The sequence below is a fragment of the Aedes aegypti genome, chromosome 1, assembly GCF_002204515.2.
Source record: "Aedes aegypti strain LVP_AGWG chromosome 1, AaegL5.0 Primary Assembly, whole genome shotgun sequence".
NCBI lineage: Eukaryota > Metazoa > Arthropoda > Insecta > Diptera > Culicidae > Aedes > Aedes aegypti.
In genome coordinates, this window is record NC_035107.1 from 158,676,028 (window position 1) to 158,694,933 (window position 18,906).

At 40.7% G+C, this 18,906-nt stretch overlaps 1 protein-coding gene across 6 annotated transcripts in view; it reads right to left on the bottom strand.

The window, feature by feature from the left end:
- LOC5565256 (cell growth regulator with RING finger domain protein 1) overlaps window positions 1–18,906 on the bottom strand; it is a 180,946-nt gene that overhangs the window by 62,509 nt on the left and 99,531 nt on the right. For all 6 annotated transcript variants that reach the window (XR_002501957.1, XM_001649559.2, XM_021852212.1 and 3 more), the window contains 2 exons: window positions 14,766–14,940; window positions 14,415–14,565 (listed from right to left, as the gene is read on the bottom strand). Coding sequence is in view for 5 of the 6 variants with exons in the window: in XM_001649559.2 (XP_001649609.2) it covers window positions 14,415–14,565; window positions 14,766–14,940 (326 nt within the window). In the remaining variant the exon portion in view is untranslated. The remainder of the gene's footprint in view (window positions 1–14,414; window positions 14,566–14,765; window positions 14,941–18,906) is intronic.

The window sequence follows — 18,906 nt, forward strand, 5'->3', positions numbered from 1 at the left end:
CGCGGTCGGTCCAGCGATTCCGGTTAGAGGATGACTTCCGGTTCACAGGTGGCCCGACTGCCCATCTGGTTTGTAGTAATTATACTGTAAATATACTATGATAAGTATACTAAGTAAGTATACTGTGATAGTATACTTACACGCATCGTCTTATCCCAAGTCTGTCGATGTGGATAAGTGGCCTTGCGGTTAGCGGCGTCAGTCGTCCAAGCGTATTGTGCCACGAGGTTTGGGTTCGATTCCCGCCCCAGTCGGAGAAAACTTTTCGTCAAACGAAAAATTCACTACTGGATGTTTCGTGTTGTCCGTTGCCTGTGCAGCCAATGTGCTGAAGATGGTTGTAAAGTGTCTTTTTTTCAAATACCACATGGTGGAGTAAATTTTCACCTGACACAGTTTTTGTCTGGACATGGGTGTTTCAGACAATATCTGCACAGGTTCGGTCACACGGAGGAAACTGCGGGAACATATATTTTGGCATACCCGCGGTTCGATCTGACCGACGAGAGGAGACGAAAAGCCATTCTTGGTGACGAAGTAAACGTTGACAATGTTATCCAACGGATGTGCAACGATGCGGATAAGTGGAATGCGGTGAACAGATAATGTCGGCATTACAGCGGAAGTGGAGAGTAGAAGCAGTGACATGGCTTCGGGTGCTCAGTGCTTGGCTTCGGGTCGTCGGAGCGCCAACGAACTGGAAGTCATCCTTCAACCGGAATCGTCGGACCGACTTCGGCACTTGAATGCCAGCCTGACCAAGAAAGAATAAGAAGAAATGAGTGCGGAATGGCCTTGGGTCGTTGGGCGTCGATGAACCGAAAGTTATCCCCTAACCGGAATCGTCGGACCGGCCTCGGCACCTGACAAGCCAGCCGACGAAGAATGAAGAGGAGCTGCGGGTATGTAGGGCACCGACAGTGCGGACGTCATCCCCGAGCTGTCGGACCACCTCTGCAACCCGAAGACGATTGCGCGTGAAATTTGCCCTGCGATATCCGCCGGTAGACGGGGCCCCGCAATGTGGCCGTTTTTATCCACCGAAACTAGAGGATTAACTTCGTCGCCGGGGGAGACAGGAGGACCAAAGAGAGTGAGCCAGCATAAGAAAGCAATAAACAGAAGCAGAGAGAAAAAAAATGTTAGTGAAAGCAAAAAAAGCCCTCGTCTCCCGAAGTAATACCATGAGGTAGTTGAACGATTTTTTAAGACAGATTTGAAACACTTTACTCTATGTACTATTACATGGATTCGTGTGCTCAATAATTGTTCCAGTTTTCACATTAATGTGAAAACTGGAACAATTATTGAGCACACGAATCCATGTAATAGTACATAGAGTAAAGTGGGGTAAAAGTTCGAGTGGGGTAAGAGTTTCTTTTTAAGATTTTTAGCTCAATTCAAAACAAATCTTATAAATGTCATGGTGGTTCGAATGCTATTCAAGTAAGAGACTTTCACTTCAAATATCATAAAAATCGATTGAGATTTGGAAAAGTTATGGCTTTTTGTTGTTTTTCGACGTGAATATTATAATTTTTGGTCAAACTTTCGTTGCATGGAACCAATTGAAGATAAAATCTTTTTCGATATTTTATGTAAGGGCGTTTTTAGGCCTACCATAAGGTTGCTTGGAGGTGTATTAGTTTTTGCATAAATGCTTGAAAACAACTTTTGGCCCATAGTGGGGCAAAAGTTCGAATCAGCGGGGCAAAAGTTCGACCCATGTATAAAATCACGGAAAAATTTGCAAATTGCCTAAAATCCACATATTATCTTCAAATTTAGTTAAATTTGTCTGATCGTGTGGAAATTGTCACCAAAATTTTACATTCCCACTTAGTTTTGCGAAAAACTGCTATTTTTGAGTATATTACAATTAACCCGGTTTTGGACAATTTTTTGATGAAAATTTAGTGTGTATTTTTCGTCAAACTTAAGTTTACGGCTGGTGTAAAGTATGTCTGTCATAAGAGGATCGATATTTTGTGTTTTAGCCAGAGAACTTTTGCCCCACACTAGATTCGAACTCTTGCCCCACCGGTGGGGCAAAAGTTCGAATAAGACGATCAATTTTGAAATTGTTATAACTAAAAATGGGTAAATATTTTGACAAATGTTTGTTCAGCAAAATTATAGCCAATATGTTGAAGGTTCACTGTATGGTATTTGTTTTGTTTTAACTGCTATTGTTTTCCTGGAAACTTTGATTATACCACTAAGGTCGAACTTTTGCCCCACCTTACTCTAAATAAATTTCTCATTTATCTGGAACAGTGCATGAGGTGATTTCTTGTATTCATAAGTATTATTCAAGATTTTTTGTAGGAATCGTTCAAGGAATCTTCTCTATAGATTGTGGAAGTAACTCAAAAGGAAAAGTGTTCAAACATCTCATAAAAAAAATTCTCATGGAAACTGGACGAATAGACGAAGCCTCGACGATCCTCAGTGAATTTATTGTGAGATAATTAGCAGTTTTGTTTTCCATGTTTCTTGAAGAATTCTGAGACTGCTATCTATTATCACTTTTCGACAAATGTCTGACGACACTTTTGAATTATTTCAAATAAGAATGTTCGTAAAAGCCTGAATTTTTTGGCCTTCTCTGAAAACTACTGAAAAAGTTTTCATTAAATACGCAACAAATCTATTGAGTTGTGCTTTGGAAAAAATGAACAAATTTCATTTTAAACCAAGTGAGGTGAAAACATTTGAACGTATAATCTATGTGCCGATCGGAACAGCTGTCAGCAAATAAACTCTTCCACCACTGTCGATAAACTAGCGAAATTGTATATTTTCTAAAGTTTAAACTGTGATGTAAACAATCTCAATCACAAAATGGATTTCAACGAAATTTTCTGAGTACCGGAGCCCGTGGTCAAATTGATCACTGAGGTGAATTTGATCAGGTCAGTACCAAATAGCATTTCTTGGAGTGCTAACAATGTTGTGTAAACTACTGAACATATTTTTGAAATCGTACAGGATTACAAGCATAGTTTTTTGCTCATAAAATTATCTTTCTGGGTAATGGGTTCGGGTATGTTCGGGGTTGGGGCGTTTGGGGTAGTGTCATAGAGTCGCAACGCCGACTCCATCCATTACCCCAAATTCCATTACCCCGAACGTCACTACCCCGAAAGCCATTACCCCGAATAGTATGAGATACAGTGCAATACCTTATTTTACGGGCAAAAATGCGTCTCTTATGAAAACTGGTAATTAATGGCGCGAGAAATTCGTCGGTAAATGTTCATCATATATTTTCCCTTCTTTTATATGTCAGCTATTCTTTCGAAATATTTTGTTGGCAACTATCTTCTATCTTCTCATTCTTTCTGAGACAGTGCTTGCTTATCAGCTCAGTGGGCACTTTGGCAACTCAAGCGTTCATTCAATTAACGCCAAAAATTGCCATTTTTACACCTCGTACCATTTTTTGTATGGAAAATCTACATATTGTGTATGGGCTGTAACATTTTGAGGACAACCACCCACAACATTTTTTGCCCCCTTCAGCGTGACGCAATTTGTGAATAGGATTTTAATAAAATAAGCCTTTTATTGACTGAGAGCTTTCCTTGTCAATTTACCATTCTTGTACATGCGCCTCTATGCTCAGGGACGTCAAGGAAATGTTCAATGCATAAGATCCGCCACCGAAGGAAATCAAACCGATAACCCTTAATATGGCCTTGCTGAACAGCTGCGTGATCTCCGGTATTTGAAGTTCTTGGTGGTGTTCATATTTTAATTTTGTTTTTAAACAAGTATTTTTCTTTTCGATGAATATAGGTTGTGCCACACCATTACGTTATTACAGTCATCATTCACGTCATAGCTGCAAACATTTCACCAGAAATTTGCCCTTCTTTCTTAAGTAGGCTATTCTTTCAAGTTTTCGAAGGATAAGCTAGTAACATTTCCATATAGAACAGCTTTTTTTTTGAGGAATATATCCTGAAAGCATTCACTAAAGTCATTCCTGCTATATTCTAATCAGAAATTTTCCCGTTCTTTTATCTTCTTGTATTAAAACAGACAGGTCTCTTATGGATTTGCCTACCACTTTCCTGCCATTATCATTCTTCAAAAAAAAAAAAAAAAATGTTTGTGGTTATCTCGTCGAAATTCAAATTAATGATCCCACAAACCAACGAAAGTTTTTACTGTAGTGGCAATCAGAGGCCGCCGTGGTTCTAACACGTACTTGTACTTAAGGTTTCCTTACTATAGCGAAACGGTTGTCTATCAGATTGGTCTTTAAGGTGAAGGTTCAATGAGCACGTAAACATAATGTTGCCACCCACTCGAACCACCCGCTAAAGCACCCTCTCAAGCCACCCAACAAGGCGGAGCACTATGTTATGTGCGTCGGCCAAAAATAAATCATCATGTTCCATGTATACCTCCACCCACAGAATGATGTAGGCAGTATCACTTGCACTCGTTTCATACAAAGGTATTATTGTCGATATGAATTCATCAACAACTTCATAAAAGCTCAAAATCACATTTTTTTTCATTTGGTAGTGAAAACATGTTTTTTGACCAAAATTATGAGCATTTTTCACACCATGCGTGTGTTGTTTACTTTTTTTGGCAGTTTTCTCCTCTCATCTCTCGCTTTTCAAGGACGTAGAATGTTGCCATCAGTATGCATTTGCATTCTACAGTCAATTGTACTGTATAATATCTAATATTCATTTTTGCTGCCAAATGGCGTCGTACATTGTTTTTTCTCACGCATAAAAATGTTTTGCAACACTTGTGACATTGTACACCTTTTGAGTGTTATGAAATTGTAAAATACGTAGTTGTAGCAAGTGATAGATAGAATATCCAAAAAATTTCAATTCCAAACATAAAAACTGACATCACTTCCAATCAGTTAGAATTGCGCTCTCGTTTCATAAACAATGTTGGCTCAGTGAATTTGCGTTCCGGTGCTGCTTTTCGAGCACAAATTGATAAATTTAAGTGTTTGATTCATTCCTTGTTGAGCTACCGTGCGAGACAGTCGATAGTTATCGTGTCCGGTTACCCCGTTCAAATCTTTGGTATTTCGACGCCTATTGCAAAGTGTTTTTAGTGCAGTGAAGAGCCTTAATTCGGCTTGGAAGCGGAACACTTTTGGCGAAGCCATTGTGTTGTCGTTTAATCGAGTTTTGCGCAAAAGTATTGAACGTTTTCGCCATTGCGTGGTTATTTTCCGATCACGTGTATCGTAGAAGACAGCTTGCACCTCGTCCCGTGTGCTACCTGAGTGATCATCGTTTGTGGTGTGCGTATAGCGTGCACAGCGGTGCGCTCTCCACGCCGACAGTGGTCACCATCGTTATCGACGCCTGTGTTGGTTGGTGGCAGGCAGTGAGAGACCAACCACACATACACCGTACCAGCGAACCAGGAACCAGACCGTCCTTTTTTGATCACGTGTGTCATCGAAGGCAGCTCGCACCCCGTCCCGTGTGCTACCTGTGTGCAGTGCAGAGTTCATCAGTGTGATCATCCTCTGTGGTGTGCGTATAGCGTGGACAGCGGAGATCAACCACACATCTACGCGTCCCAGCGAATGGTCGTACGCTACTTGCTACCTCTCCCCAAGCGTAGACGCCCATCGGTTACAGCATCGACGACGCCAGCGTGGATAGAGTAAAAGATAAGTACCTCTCGTTGTTCTTCTCCTCTTCACGTCTTTTTTGATTACACTGAGGAAACGGAACGTATGGGGTACATAAGATTTTCTTATGGAATAACGACATAAGAAGTATTTTGTTTTTCATTCGAGATTCTTATAAAATTCCACAACAGACTTATGAAACAATACTCATTACATAGACAGATATAATTTCATAAGAAACTCTTTTTGGTTATCATACGCATTGATCATTGGCTTTCATAAGACAATCTAATGGAGTACGATTTTCTTAACAATCAAATCAATGAAATACTTGGAGCGATAGTAATAACATAATATTTACGATAGAGATTCATAAGCGCGCGTATGACAATGATTAGTAACACTTGTGAAAAACGGTCGACTTCCTATCGAAAAACACGTAAGAATTTCATACGAATTTCTTATGGAATAAAGACATAAGAAGCATCTAATGAGACTCATAAGAAAAACTTGTGAACTTCCATCGATCATTGCGTTCATAATATAAATGGGAACAATATCATAAGATACTCTTATGAAAGATCATGGATATCAATTATGGAACTCTACACGACCATTATGTATTTAGAGAATCGCTCTTTGAATTGAGGAAAATAAAGATATTCATAAGATCTCTAATGATAACGACAAGAATTTCTTGTGAATATCGGACGTTTTGTATTTCATAAGAATCTTATGAAAGAGAGAAAACCAGCCAAGAAATCAATTCACAAGCGTTCTCTTATGAAATTCGTACGCAATTTCTAGCTCAGTGTAGTTTTTACTGCGTGTGAAAGTTTTCCCTCTTCCCTTTCCCCTTTGTATATGTGTTTTTTTTTTTCAGTTTGATTCAATTTCCATTTCTGTGAATAGTGTTAGTTTGAGTTATTCGTGCGCCCTTTGCGGTGATGATGATGGCGGGGGAACGTCGTATCCCCTCACTGAGTCTTCGAATGTGTTGAACCAACAAAACACAAACACCTCTATGCCCAATCCATGTGTGTCCCCTCAATCTGATGTGTCTCAAATGGACACCAATATTCTATCATCTCCGACGTCCCCCCGCCTCAAGGCCTACCCGCCCGACTCTGGTGGGCCTTTTGTTGTTTTCTTTCGATCCAAAGGCAAACGGTTGAGCACTATTCAGATTAGTAAGGATCTGACTAAGCGATTCTCTTCCGTTGTCGCCATTGACACAGTGGGTTCTGGTAAGCTGCGCGTCACCGTCAGTGACCGTAAACAGGCCAATGAGATTGTGGCCTGTGAGCTCTTTACTCGTGAGTACCAAACTTATCTACCAAGCCATCGGGTTGAGATTGCGGGAGTGGTCACCGAAGGCAGTATGACCTGCGAAGAATTGATGCAGGGTTGTGGTCGCTTCAAAAACCCTTCTTTCCCATCTGTCCCCATACTGGAATGCAAGCAATTGCATTCCGTATCCCTCGTGGGAGATAAGAAGATCTATTCGCATTCAGACTCCTTCTGTGTGACCTTTTCCGGATCTGCTTTGCCGAATTTTCTTGTAATCGGCAAACTTCGTTTACCTGTGCGGCTGTACGTACCGAAGGTAATGAATTGCACAAATTGCAAGCAGCTGGGCCATACTGCCCAGTATTGCTGCAATAAACCTCGCTGTGCTTCTTGCGGGGAGAGACATGTGGATGGTGCATGTAGTATACCGCCAAAATGCGTTTATTGCAACGAAAGTCCACCACATGCCCTCGAAAACTGCCCGACGTACGTACGCCGGCAGCAACATCAGCGACGATCATTACAGCAGCGCTCTCGGCGTAGTTTTGCCGAGATGTTGAAAAAGGCTGCACCGTCTGCTGAATCACAAAATATCTACTCTTCTCTGTCTCTTGATGATCAGGGCTCCGACTCTGAGGTTGGTGAAGGAATTTCCTTCGTTTTCAAGGGTTCATCGAGGAAGCGTGTGAGACTCCAGAGACCCACAAAAAACCTCGGAATCTGCCTAGCAGTGATGACCCACCAGCCATGATAAATACTAAGCCTGTCGCGAAAGTCTCAAAGCTTTCACCTCCTGGATTCAAACTCCAAGAGGAAAGAGACTTTCCGCCACTACCGGGAAAATCTAAAATCCCAAATATACCAAAATTTCAGACTGCTCAGCCAAAAGAAAGTTCGCATTCGGAGCCCCTAGGGCAACCTCAGGGCGTTCCAATGTTTACGCTTTCTGGCATTGTAGATATCATCCTTAATTTCTTCAATGCTTCTGACCCAGTGAAGAACATTGTCAAAGGATTGCTTCCATGTGTGACTCCTCTTTTGAAGCAACTGGCTTCTAGAATGCCCCTCCTTGCAACGATCATATCTTTTGATGGATAAATTATCCACAGAGGTCGAAGATATGATTTCTGTTCTACACTGGAACTGCCGTAGTATTATGCCTAAATTAGATAGTTTTAAATTTTTAGTTAGTAATTTACAGTGCGATGTTTTTGCGTTATCAGAAACATGGCTAACACCTGATGTGACCCTTCCTTTCCATGATTTTAATATTATTCGCCTGGATCGATCCGACTCATATGGAGGAGTGCTTTTGGGGATCAAAAAGCATCACTCGTTCTACAGAGTCGATCTGCCGCCGATGTCAGGCATTGAAGTCGTTGCATGTCAGGTGACTATCCGAGGCAAAAGCCTCAGTGTCGCCTCCATATATCTTCCTCCGAGATCGGCGATATCTCGCAGAGATCTCTCTCACATCTGCTCAGTTATGCCTGAACCACGGTTGTTTATTGGGGATTTCAACTCCCACGGAACAGGCTGGGGGGAACTGTATGACGACCACCGATCAACGTTGATATATGACCTCTGCGACGACTTCAATATGACAATTCTCAACACTGGGGAAGTTACACGAGTGGCACCTCCAGCTCAAGATGGAAGCCCTAGGGATAGCCGTTTAGACCTCTCAATATGTTCAAGCTCGTTATCGCTGGATTGTTCATGGAGGGTAATCCAGGATCCCCATGGTAGCGATCACTTGCCGATCGTAGTTTCAATTTCCAATGGAACACAACAATCTTCATCCATCGATCTCGCCTACGACCTCACAAAGCACATAGACTGGGGAAAGTACGTGGATGCGATCATTGATGGAGAGCAAGCGGTAGAAGTACTTCCTCCGTTGGAAGAGTATCGCTTTTTATCTGAGTTGATTCTCAACTGCGCTCTTCAAGCCCAACGCCGTCCTGTGCCTGGTCCGTCGGTTCGCAAGAAGCCTCCCAATCCGTGGTGGGATGAAGAGTGTAAGGCACTCTATCGCGAGAAATCCGCCGCGTTTAAAGACTTCCGCAAACGTGGTTCAATTGACAACTATGAGCGCTATTCTTCCCTTGAACGCAAGTTTAAAAGCTTGGTCAAAGCGAAGAAAAGCGGTTATTGGCGTCATTTTGTGGAAGGATTATCACGTGAGACCTCGTTGAGAACGCTTTGGACCGTCGGAAGAAGAATGCGTAATGCATCGTCGGTTAATGAAGATCGAGAGAGCTCTCCTCGGTGGATTATCGATTTCGCTAAGAAAGTTTGTCCGGATTCCGTTCCTGTTGATCGCGTGCGACGAGATATTCCGGTGGATAGGGAGGCCATGGATAGACCTTTTTCGATGGTTGAATTCTCACTTGCTCTCCTTTCATGTAACAATTCCGCTCCAGGAATGGATCGAATCAAGTTCAATTTGCTTAAGGGCCTACCTGACGTCGCAAAGAGGCGCCTATTGAACTTGTTTAATCACTTTCTGGAGTGTAACATTGTTCCGGATGACTGGAGGCAGGTGAGAGTAATAGCCATCCAAAAACCCGGGAAACCCGCGTCGAACTATAATTCGTACCGTCCAATTGCGATGTTGTCGTGTATTCGCAAATTGTTAGAGAAGATGATTCTCTTTTTCTTCTGGATAAATGGGTTGAATCGAATGGCATGCTGTCAGATACACAGTTTGGTTTTCGCAGAGCCAAAGGAACGAACGACTGTCTTGCGCTGCTTTCTTCAGAAATCCAACTTGCCTTTGCCCAAAAGGAACAGATGGGTTCAGTGTTTTTGGATATTAAGGGTGCTTTTGACTCAGTTTGTGTTGATGTTCTTTCAGACAAACTCCACGCAAGTGGCCTTTCATCAATTTTGAACAATTTTTTGTACAATTTGTTGTCCGAGAAGCATATGAGTTTTACTCATGGCAACTTGTCAGTTTCACGAATTAGCTACATGGGTCTCCCCCAGGGATCATGTCTGAGTCACCTTCTTTATAATTTTTATGTGAGAGACATTGATGACTGTCTCATGGAAAATTGCTCGTTAAGACAGCTTGCAGACGACTGTGTTGTTTCTGTCACAGGACCAACAGCAGCCGAACTACAAGGACCCTTACAAGATACTCTGGACAATTTGTCTACTTGGGCCTTAAAGCTGGGTATCGAATTCTCTGCGGAGAAAACTGAGATGGTTGTCTTTTCAAAGAAACACAAACCTGCCAAGTTTCCGCTTACACTCATGGGTAAGACAATCACTCATAGCTTGTCTTCTAAATATCTCGGGGTCTGGTTCGACGCAAATGCACCTGGGGGACATCTGTATCTGACACAGAAATGCCAAAAACGAATCAAGTTCATGCGAACTATAACCGGAACATGGTGGGGAGCCCATTCGGAAGATCTGATCAAGCTGTACCAAACAACCATCTTGTCGGTCTTAGAGTACGGTAGCTTTTGCTTTCAATCCGCGGCGAAAACACATATGCTGAAGATACAGCGGATTCAGTACCGCTGTCTTCGCATCGCGCTAGGCTGCATGAACTCGACTCACACAATGAGTTTAGAGGTACTTGCAGGAGTACAGCCCCTGACAGATCGTTTCGCGGAGTTAACACTCAGGTTCCTCATCCGTTGTGTTATTGAAAACTACGAAAAGCTGCTTGAACATAACCCTCAAACTCGTTTCATGAGTGTGTACTACTGGTACATGACGCTGGAGGTTAGCCCATCTTCGGTTAACACCAATCGTGATAACTTCCTAGAATTCGACTGTTCCTCTGTAGTATTTGATTTGTCCATGAAGCAAGATATCCATGGTATACCAGATCACTTTCGTTCAAAGTTGCAAGTAAATTCGGGCATGTCAGCGAGAACCGACAGTTCTTCACTGATGGGTCAAAAATGGATGATATCACTGGTTTCGGCGTTTCTCATAGCGCCTCCTTCATGCTTCAAAAGCCATATATGTATATGTTGCTGAACTAGCAGCTTTACATTACACCTTAGAGTACATCAGTTCTCTTCCACCCGAGCACTTCTTCATTTTTTCCGACAGTTTAAGTTCTCTGGAGGCTGTTCGGTCAATGAAGCCGGTGAAGCACTCAGCGTACTTCCTGAATAGAATACGCCAGGCATTGAGTGCTTTGTCAATTCGCTCTTACACTATTACCCTAGCTTGGGTCCCTTCGCATTGCTCCATTCCTGGCAATGAGAAAGCGGACTCTCTGGCTAAGGTAGGCGCTAAAGAAAGCGATGTTTACGAGCGTCAAATCGCCTTCGAAGAATTTTTTGCATTGGCCCGTCGGGAGACCTTGATCAGCTGGCAACAGAAATGGAGAGACGGAGAAATGGGTAGATGGCTGCATTCCATATTTCCACAGGTGTCGAAAAAGCCATGGTTTAAGGGGTTGGGCATGAGCCGTGATTTCATTCGTGTCATGTGTCGGCTTATGTCCAATCACTATTCGTTAAGCGCACATACCCACCGTATTGGGCTCTCAGAAAGCAATCTCTGTGTTTGCGGCGTGGCTTACCAGGATATCGAACATGTTGTGTGGGGATGCGGTGAGCATCGTGGCGTCAGATCTGAGCTGACTGAAACTCTCCGGATCCGAGGAAAACAGCAGAAACCTGTCAGGGAAGTGTTGGCGGGCCTTGATTTAGAATATATGAATTTAATCCATCTGTTTTTGAAGCGTATCAATATCCGAGTTTGATTGTGTTCGTACCCTGTCTTTCTTTTTCCCCTTCAAATTGTCCTCTTCTCGTCGTGTCTCCCACAAACCGTTTCTGTTTAGTTTCATTACAGATCTGGACATCCTGTCCCTTCAAGCTTCATCAGCTTAGTAGTCTAAGTAGCTTAAGAAATTCCAAAAAATCCTTTCCTTCCCTGTTACAAATGTATCCACTAACCATAAAACTTCCGCAAACTAACATAGTTTTTAAAATAAGTTCGAATTTCAAAATGTAAATAATGTAAAAAAAAAGAAAGATTTCGGCTCTGTTATGCCCTACGGCGCCTGAGCCTGCCAAATAAACGAGATAAGTAAAAAAAAAAAGTGTTTGATTGCTCCCAGGAGTACGTTGCGTGAAAAGTTAAAGTGTTTCAAGTATCGCATCAAATTTTTGAATGGCTACGGTGAGTGGAAATACCATTTAAAGTGAGTTTAAGAACGGGCACCGAAAAGCCAGCAAACAATATCTCGGTGCGTGAAGAAGAAGTGATTCGGTAGTGCGAGGTATTTTACAACACAAACCACAGCAATAACTACGTGTTTGCATTCAAAAAGTGGTAATTTGTGAAAAACACATCATGGAATGCCTTCAGTTAAGAAACCACCCCTCTACAATAAGGTTAGTACCTTCAAATAATCATTTTTTGTGATCGCTCTCCAAAACACTGCGAGAAGCGTGGGAGGAGGGAGCAGGAAGTGAAGGGGGAAGTAAGGTGCCATATTAGAGGCCATTTTGGTACTCATGGGGATATGTCCTTAATCGGGTTCCATAGAACAACACTTGCAGCGACTATCTTAGGGAGATCTTCCTTTACCATCGTTTACGAATCGAAATCTTTAAGAAGATCTCAATACTAGTAGCCCGACACCTACAAAAATTAGTAAAGGAATTAGGTACTACTACGACTAGAGACTAGAGTCTAGTACTAGAGACTTTACTACATCCTAATTTTGTGCATATTATAGCTATCCTATTCATAATAAATTCATCCTTCTTTTCGAAATAGGCTGCTCTTCAGAGCATTGTAATGTGGCTGTGTGAATCTCACCAAAATTAGAGCACAAATCCAAACAAAACTTTGTATGTAAAAATTATTTGCTGAAAAACTAGCTGCTTTTTTATCTTCTTATATTTGAAAAATACATTGTTGAGCCAAACTCGTTAAATACTCATAAGGAATCGTACTATTATCTCCCCACTCTCTAATTAGAATAAGTCTTAAAATGTTATGCATTCGGGGTAATGCCGTTCGGGGTAATGACCCATTCGGGGTAGTGGCGTTCGGGGTAGTGACCCATTCGGGGTAATGGCTTTCGGGTAATGGCGTTCGGGGTAGTAGCATTCGGGGTAGTGGCGTTCGGGGTAATGCCATAATGCCGAACACCATTACCTCGAATACATAACATTTTGAGACTTATGCTAGATAGAGAGTGGGGGGATAATTGTACGATTTCTTATGAGTATTTAACGAGTTTAGCTCAACTACGTATTTTTCAAATATTAGAAGATAAAAAAGCAGCTAGTTTTTTAGAAAATATTTTTTTCATACTAAGTTTTGTTTGGATTTGTCCTTTAATTTTGGTGAGATTCACACAGCTATATTACAATGCTCTGAAGAACAGCCTATTTAAAAAAGAAAGGTGAATTTATTATGAAAAGGATAGCTATAATATGCACAAAATAAGGATTAAGTAAAGTCTCTTATTGGACGTCGGTACCCACTTCCTTTATTCATTTTTGTAGGTGTCGGGCTACTAGCTTCAAGATCTCCTTAAAGATTTTGTTTCGTAAACGATGGTGATGAAAGATCACCCTGAGATAGTCGCTGCAAGTGTTCAGTGGAACCCGCTTAAAGGCCAACGTTAATACACATGTACATGTTACAAAAACGGCGGACTCTGATTACTGCTACAGTAAAAACTGTTGTTGATTTGTGGGATCATTAATTTGAATTTCGATGAGATAACCACACCCATTCGGGGTAATGGCTTTCGGGGTAAAGACCCATTCGAGGTAGTGGCGTTCGGGGTAATGGGATGGAGCCACAAATTATATATGCATTCAAAACAAACCGCTATGTAATATTTCAACTGCAATCGATAACTAAGATACTAGTACTTATTTTAAAAATATAAAATAGAAGTCCTGAAATCAGAATGCAGAAATATTCCGATTTTCTAAAAAAAAAAACTATCAAAGTTACCTCGTTTTACGGTATCTCAAAAGGAACAGTGTGAAATATCTCATAAAAAACGATCCTAGAAGAAAATGTGTAGCTATTCTTGAAGTTATTCATAGACGAATTCTTCGACGAACTTTCGTTAACCAAAAAAAAAATCATTGGCCTTCTCTGAGAATTCCTCAAAAAGTTTTCATTGGATTCAAATAAATTTTCTGAGCATTTCGTAATTTTAACTCTTAACACATATTTTCAGAGAAAGTTCGGATTACGTTTTGCTCAATTGCATACCCCCAACTATGGACCTATAGATTTTTCACTTCAAACAAGTATAAATTGAATGTAAATATGTTGATCCATCGTATTTATTAGAATCTTTTCAATAATTAGACATATTTAATAACTGAGGAAGCCCACATGGAATACTTGAGCTGACAAGCAGACTTTGTCCCAGTTGAGATGTGACGCCAGAGAGAAGAAGAATAAATAACAGTAAGATGTGTGATACGATCGGAAAAGATTTGAATGGCTTTGTATCGAAACAAAAAGAAGTACAAACCGTTTCATCTGGATGCAGCAGCTCGTCGCTTTCCATTTCGCGAATCATGAACACTACCAAAGGATAGGCCAACCGTGGTGGCGCTCCAAGCACAAGTGGTGGCTTCGGCGATTTCAGCACCACCACCTTTTCGCTGTGAGGTTGTTGACACCTGTAGCCAGAGGAAGAGAAACAAGTTATGCGTATGTCCATGCGTAGACGATCTTTTTTTTTGTTTGGGTATGTATGTAAATTTTACGCTTATGTAATATGTTAGTAGCAAATTTTTTAGTTGAGAGTGGACATGCAACAGCAGCAAACATTATTAGTGGGATTAATATTTCAACTCTATTTTACAGTACTAAACCTAACCTCACATTGGTAGCCAGCTGCTGACAGTGAGTTGAATTCACTATCGTTGAGTGTTTCGTCTGATCTCGTAGCTCGCTCCAGGTTCTCCATAAGGACATATGCAGTTCTCGAATCGAAACAGCCCAGAATGCTTGGAGGCTGTAGTTTACTTGACTGGAGACGGCTAATCGAACTTCTGAAATTAAAAAAAGGAGAAGTAAACAGACACATTTTAATAAAATATAATTCTACTTTTTCTTTATAGTACTTTTTTCCACATAAAAATAAACTTTTGCAAATTAAAATTAATAGCCCATATTTGGCCAGCATATAAAATGGTCGGCCTGAAATTTATTTGAGTAAACAGACGCATTTTAATAAAATATAATTCTACTTTTTCTTTAGAGTATTTTTTTCCACATAAAAATAAACTTTTGCAAATTAAAATTAATAGCCCATATTTGGCCAGCATACAAAATGGTCGGCCTGAAATTTATTTGAGAATCAAGGGCTTGTTTTCAAAACACAGTTTTGATTTCGAATGTTAATTTTTTACCTAGCATGAGTCTTAACTTAACTTACTTAACTTTTTCAAGTCAATACATCGGAACCCCTCTCATTGTGACGACCTGGGAGAGAGGCACATGTACTACACACGATATATGAAACAATGTGGCCAACGACAATCAAGGCAGACTTGATGGAAATCACTAGTTTTCTTTTGTTGTGTACCTTCGATTTTTCCGGACAAACATGGAAATGGGCCATAGTTTTCTGTGCATTTAATTTTCCTCTTTTATTGGAAAAAGTAAAAAGATGCGTATTTTAAAGGTCACCACCGTGAGATAGAGGAGGATCTTTTGTCCATTGTAGAATTGTTCTGAAAATCCATATTTAAAAGGAATATTTAAAAAAATATATTGATAATATTGAATATTAAGTTCGAGATATGAGCGAAAACGCCCTTATGATGGTCGAAATGTGCCAAAAACGATGAAAAATTATCAAAAATGATCAAACGATTGTCAAAATCATCCAAAAACGATTAAAAAGTAATCAGTTTTTATTGGTTCTGGATGATTTTGATCGCCGTTTTTGGTCAAATTTTGACAGTATCGTGTTTGATTATACAGTGCCCGAAATTCCTATAAGCGCATGACCATTTTTCACCGGCACATGTAGTATGAAAGTCCAATACTTCAATAAATCATCTCTGCTTTTAGGTATTCGGATAATATGATATTTCTACCAACTACTAAGACTTTTCTTTCAAACAGTTTGGAATGAAGAGGAAAAAACGGGATTTGAGTATGGAAATTCTTATAAGCGCACCTTTATTTTCAGATCATAAAAAATCATATCACAAGAACACAACAACTTTAGTACTTGGTTTGTTTACCATTTTTCAGAATTGTTTCATAAATTCGTTTCGGCATTGAATCGACGAGGTTCTGCAGCATTGTCAAAGGAATTTTACGCCACTCCTCTCTAACAGCTGCTTCCAGCTCTCGAACTGATCCGAACTGCCGTCCTCCACTGTAAACCCGTCTTGCGAGGATTCCCCAAAGATTTTCGATTGGGTTTAGGTCCGGACTCCGCGCTGGCCAATCCATAACTGGGATGTCCCGCTCCAAAAACCATTGTTTGGAGGCCTTGCTGACATGGATCGCAGCGTTATCTTGTTGAAAAACAAATTCGTTTTCCATCACATCCTCCGTAAATGGGATCAAAACACTGTCCAGAAGCTCAACATAGTTTTCGGACTTCATTCTGGTAGTAATTGTTGCAATCGGGGTTTTACCTCTACGTGAAAATGCAGCCCAGACCATCAAACTTCCTCCACCGAAATTTCTGCTCAGCTTCACTTGCGGATCCTTCCGAAGATCGTGCCAATAATACGCGCAGCAGTCAGGACCATCAAGATTAAACTTCTTCTCGTCGGAAAAAATCACGTTGTTCCATTCCCGCTTCCAAGACATATGGTTTCTGGCAAAATCCAGTCTTGCCTGAACATGCCTCGGAGTAAGGTTGGGTTTTTTGGCCTTTTTCGTGTACACCATGTGTCCAGATCCACGTAGTATTTGAGATACTCGCCTTGTTGTGATGGAAAGACCCAATTCCTTCTTAATACCGGATGAATCCAGCTCCCCGGCTTCACCAAGCTGGATAATTCGGTTCCTCTCACGGTTGGTGATTTTGGAGTTGCCCTTGTTTTTCTTCCGGATGCCGTAATTCTCACCTTTCTTCAGGAAATTTCGCACGACCGTCTCTCCTCTACCGATCCTCTTGGCGATTGCACGGTTACTTTGGCCAACATCCTTCAATTCAAGGATTGATTAATCGCTCCGTTTCGTCCAAGAACTTTCCTTTCGGCATCTTGAAAACTGTCAACAAACAACACTGTGCACGAATCGCAAAACTTTCCGCACGCATCCGTTTACATCGGCAGCAAAAGAAAATGACAAGTTTTTGTAGTGTGAGTGAAGCAAACACAAATGGCGTTAGCTTGGACACTGTGCGCTTATAGGAATTTCCTGGCCAAAAAATGATATTTTTATTTCACAAAATCGAAAAATTATTAATTTTGACTGTCTTTCATACAACCAAGTGGAAATATAGTAAATATCATTTTAGTAACAGATCGTCAATGTTTTATGTAATAACTAGTCGCAAATGTTGAAAAATGCGTGTGCGCTTATAGGAATTTCGGCCACTGTATCTGATTGATTTTGACTGTCGTTCAATATTTAGATTTAATGATCATTTCCAATCGTTTTTGGCAGATTTTGACAATCTTCAGGCTGTTTTTGGTTACATTTCAACAATAGTGGATCGTTTTTGATCAACCCTAATAGGGTAACGACTGTTTATTTCGTTCTTAAACGCTAACAGTTGGCGCCAGCGGCAAAAAGTACAGGCAACAACCTTTCGAACATTCAGCTTCTTTCACTGGCCGCCGAGCGACGACACTGTTGTTTGTATACCTTCCACTGATCGCGCTACGCTGGATTCTCTAATTTCTCAAACTTTCAACACAAGTGCATGGAAGAATGGTAGTCGGAGAACTGTCAAAACGTATAGAAAATAATGAAAAACGTAAATTACTTGCAATTAGGAAACTGGATCAAAAAAGTAGTGATAAGAAATCAAGTGTAAAGTGAATACATAACTTTTTGTGTTTAGTTCATCTTCCGTGGTGCTTTTTTTGCTTCAGGGTTTCGTTTTTACTACCACTGAAAAAGAGCCATCTATTGCCTTTTCAGTTTTGAATATCACCCTATTGATTTTAACCGGTGTTTGATAGTTTTTAGATGGCTTTGCAAGTTTTGACAATCTTCGGGTCGACTGTGATCATATTTTGATTTTTAATTTGTAAAACAATTTAAATAATTTGTGTACGCAAAGCTCTGGAATCCCTTAATATTTGTTTAATTTGAAAATCAATCCTTCATGCCAAACACTGTTTAATACTTTGTCTATGTATAGAAAAGCAAGATCCTTAGTTTTTCTTCCATTATTACCTATCAGTTGGTAAGTTTCGGTATACATGTGAAGAACGTTATAAGCAAAAGCATTGATGACCGTACCATCCGTAGTTGCTATTCCGTGATTGACCGGAGTAATCAAAATTGTACAGATGCAGCTTGGCAGTAGCGTACCATCCTCAATGTACAATCTCGAGAACTTCAAACTTAGTAATGTCAATAACGGCGCTGACCACGTCCTTACGGTCCTCGGGGAAGGGAAGGAATGTTAATGTGACGTCCATTGCTACTAGAGACCGAGATCACCTCTGCATCCCCAAAAAGCCACATAATCAGAATTCAATGTGATAAGTGATGCGATTTGTGTAGCCTCAATTTAAAAAGTTATCAATCCAAAGGTCTATTTGTGTAGGGTAGAAGCACCGGTTTTGGCCACATGACAATTGTAGCCATAGTGGATTATACACCGTTTTACATAGCCAATCAGGATGAACCGTTTCGTATTGAGTAGATCACATTCCCATGATAGAGTTACATTTATTAATCGTCCAAATTGATTTGAAACGTAAGAAAAACAATTCATTTTCCTTATAATTTTAACTACCATACACCTAATTTGGCCAGGGTACTCTTATATTGGCCACTCTCTTGAGAAATCGATGCGATTGGCCAATTTA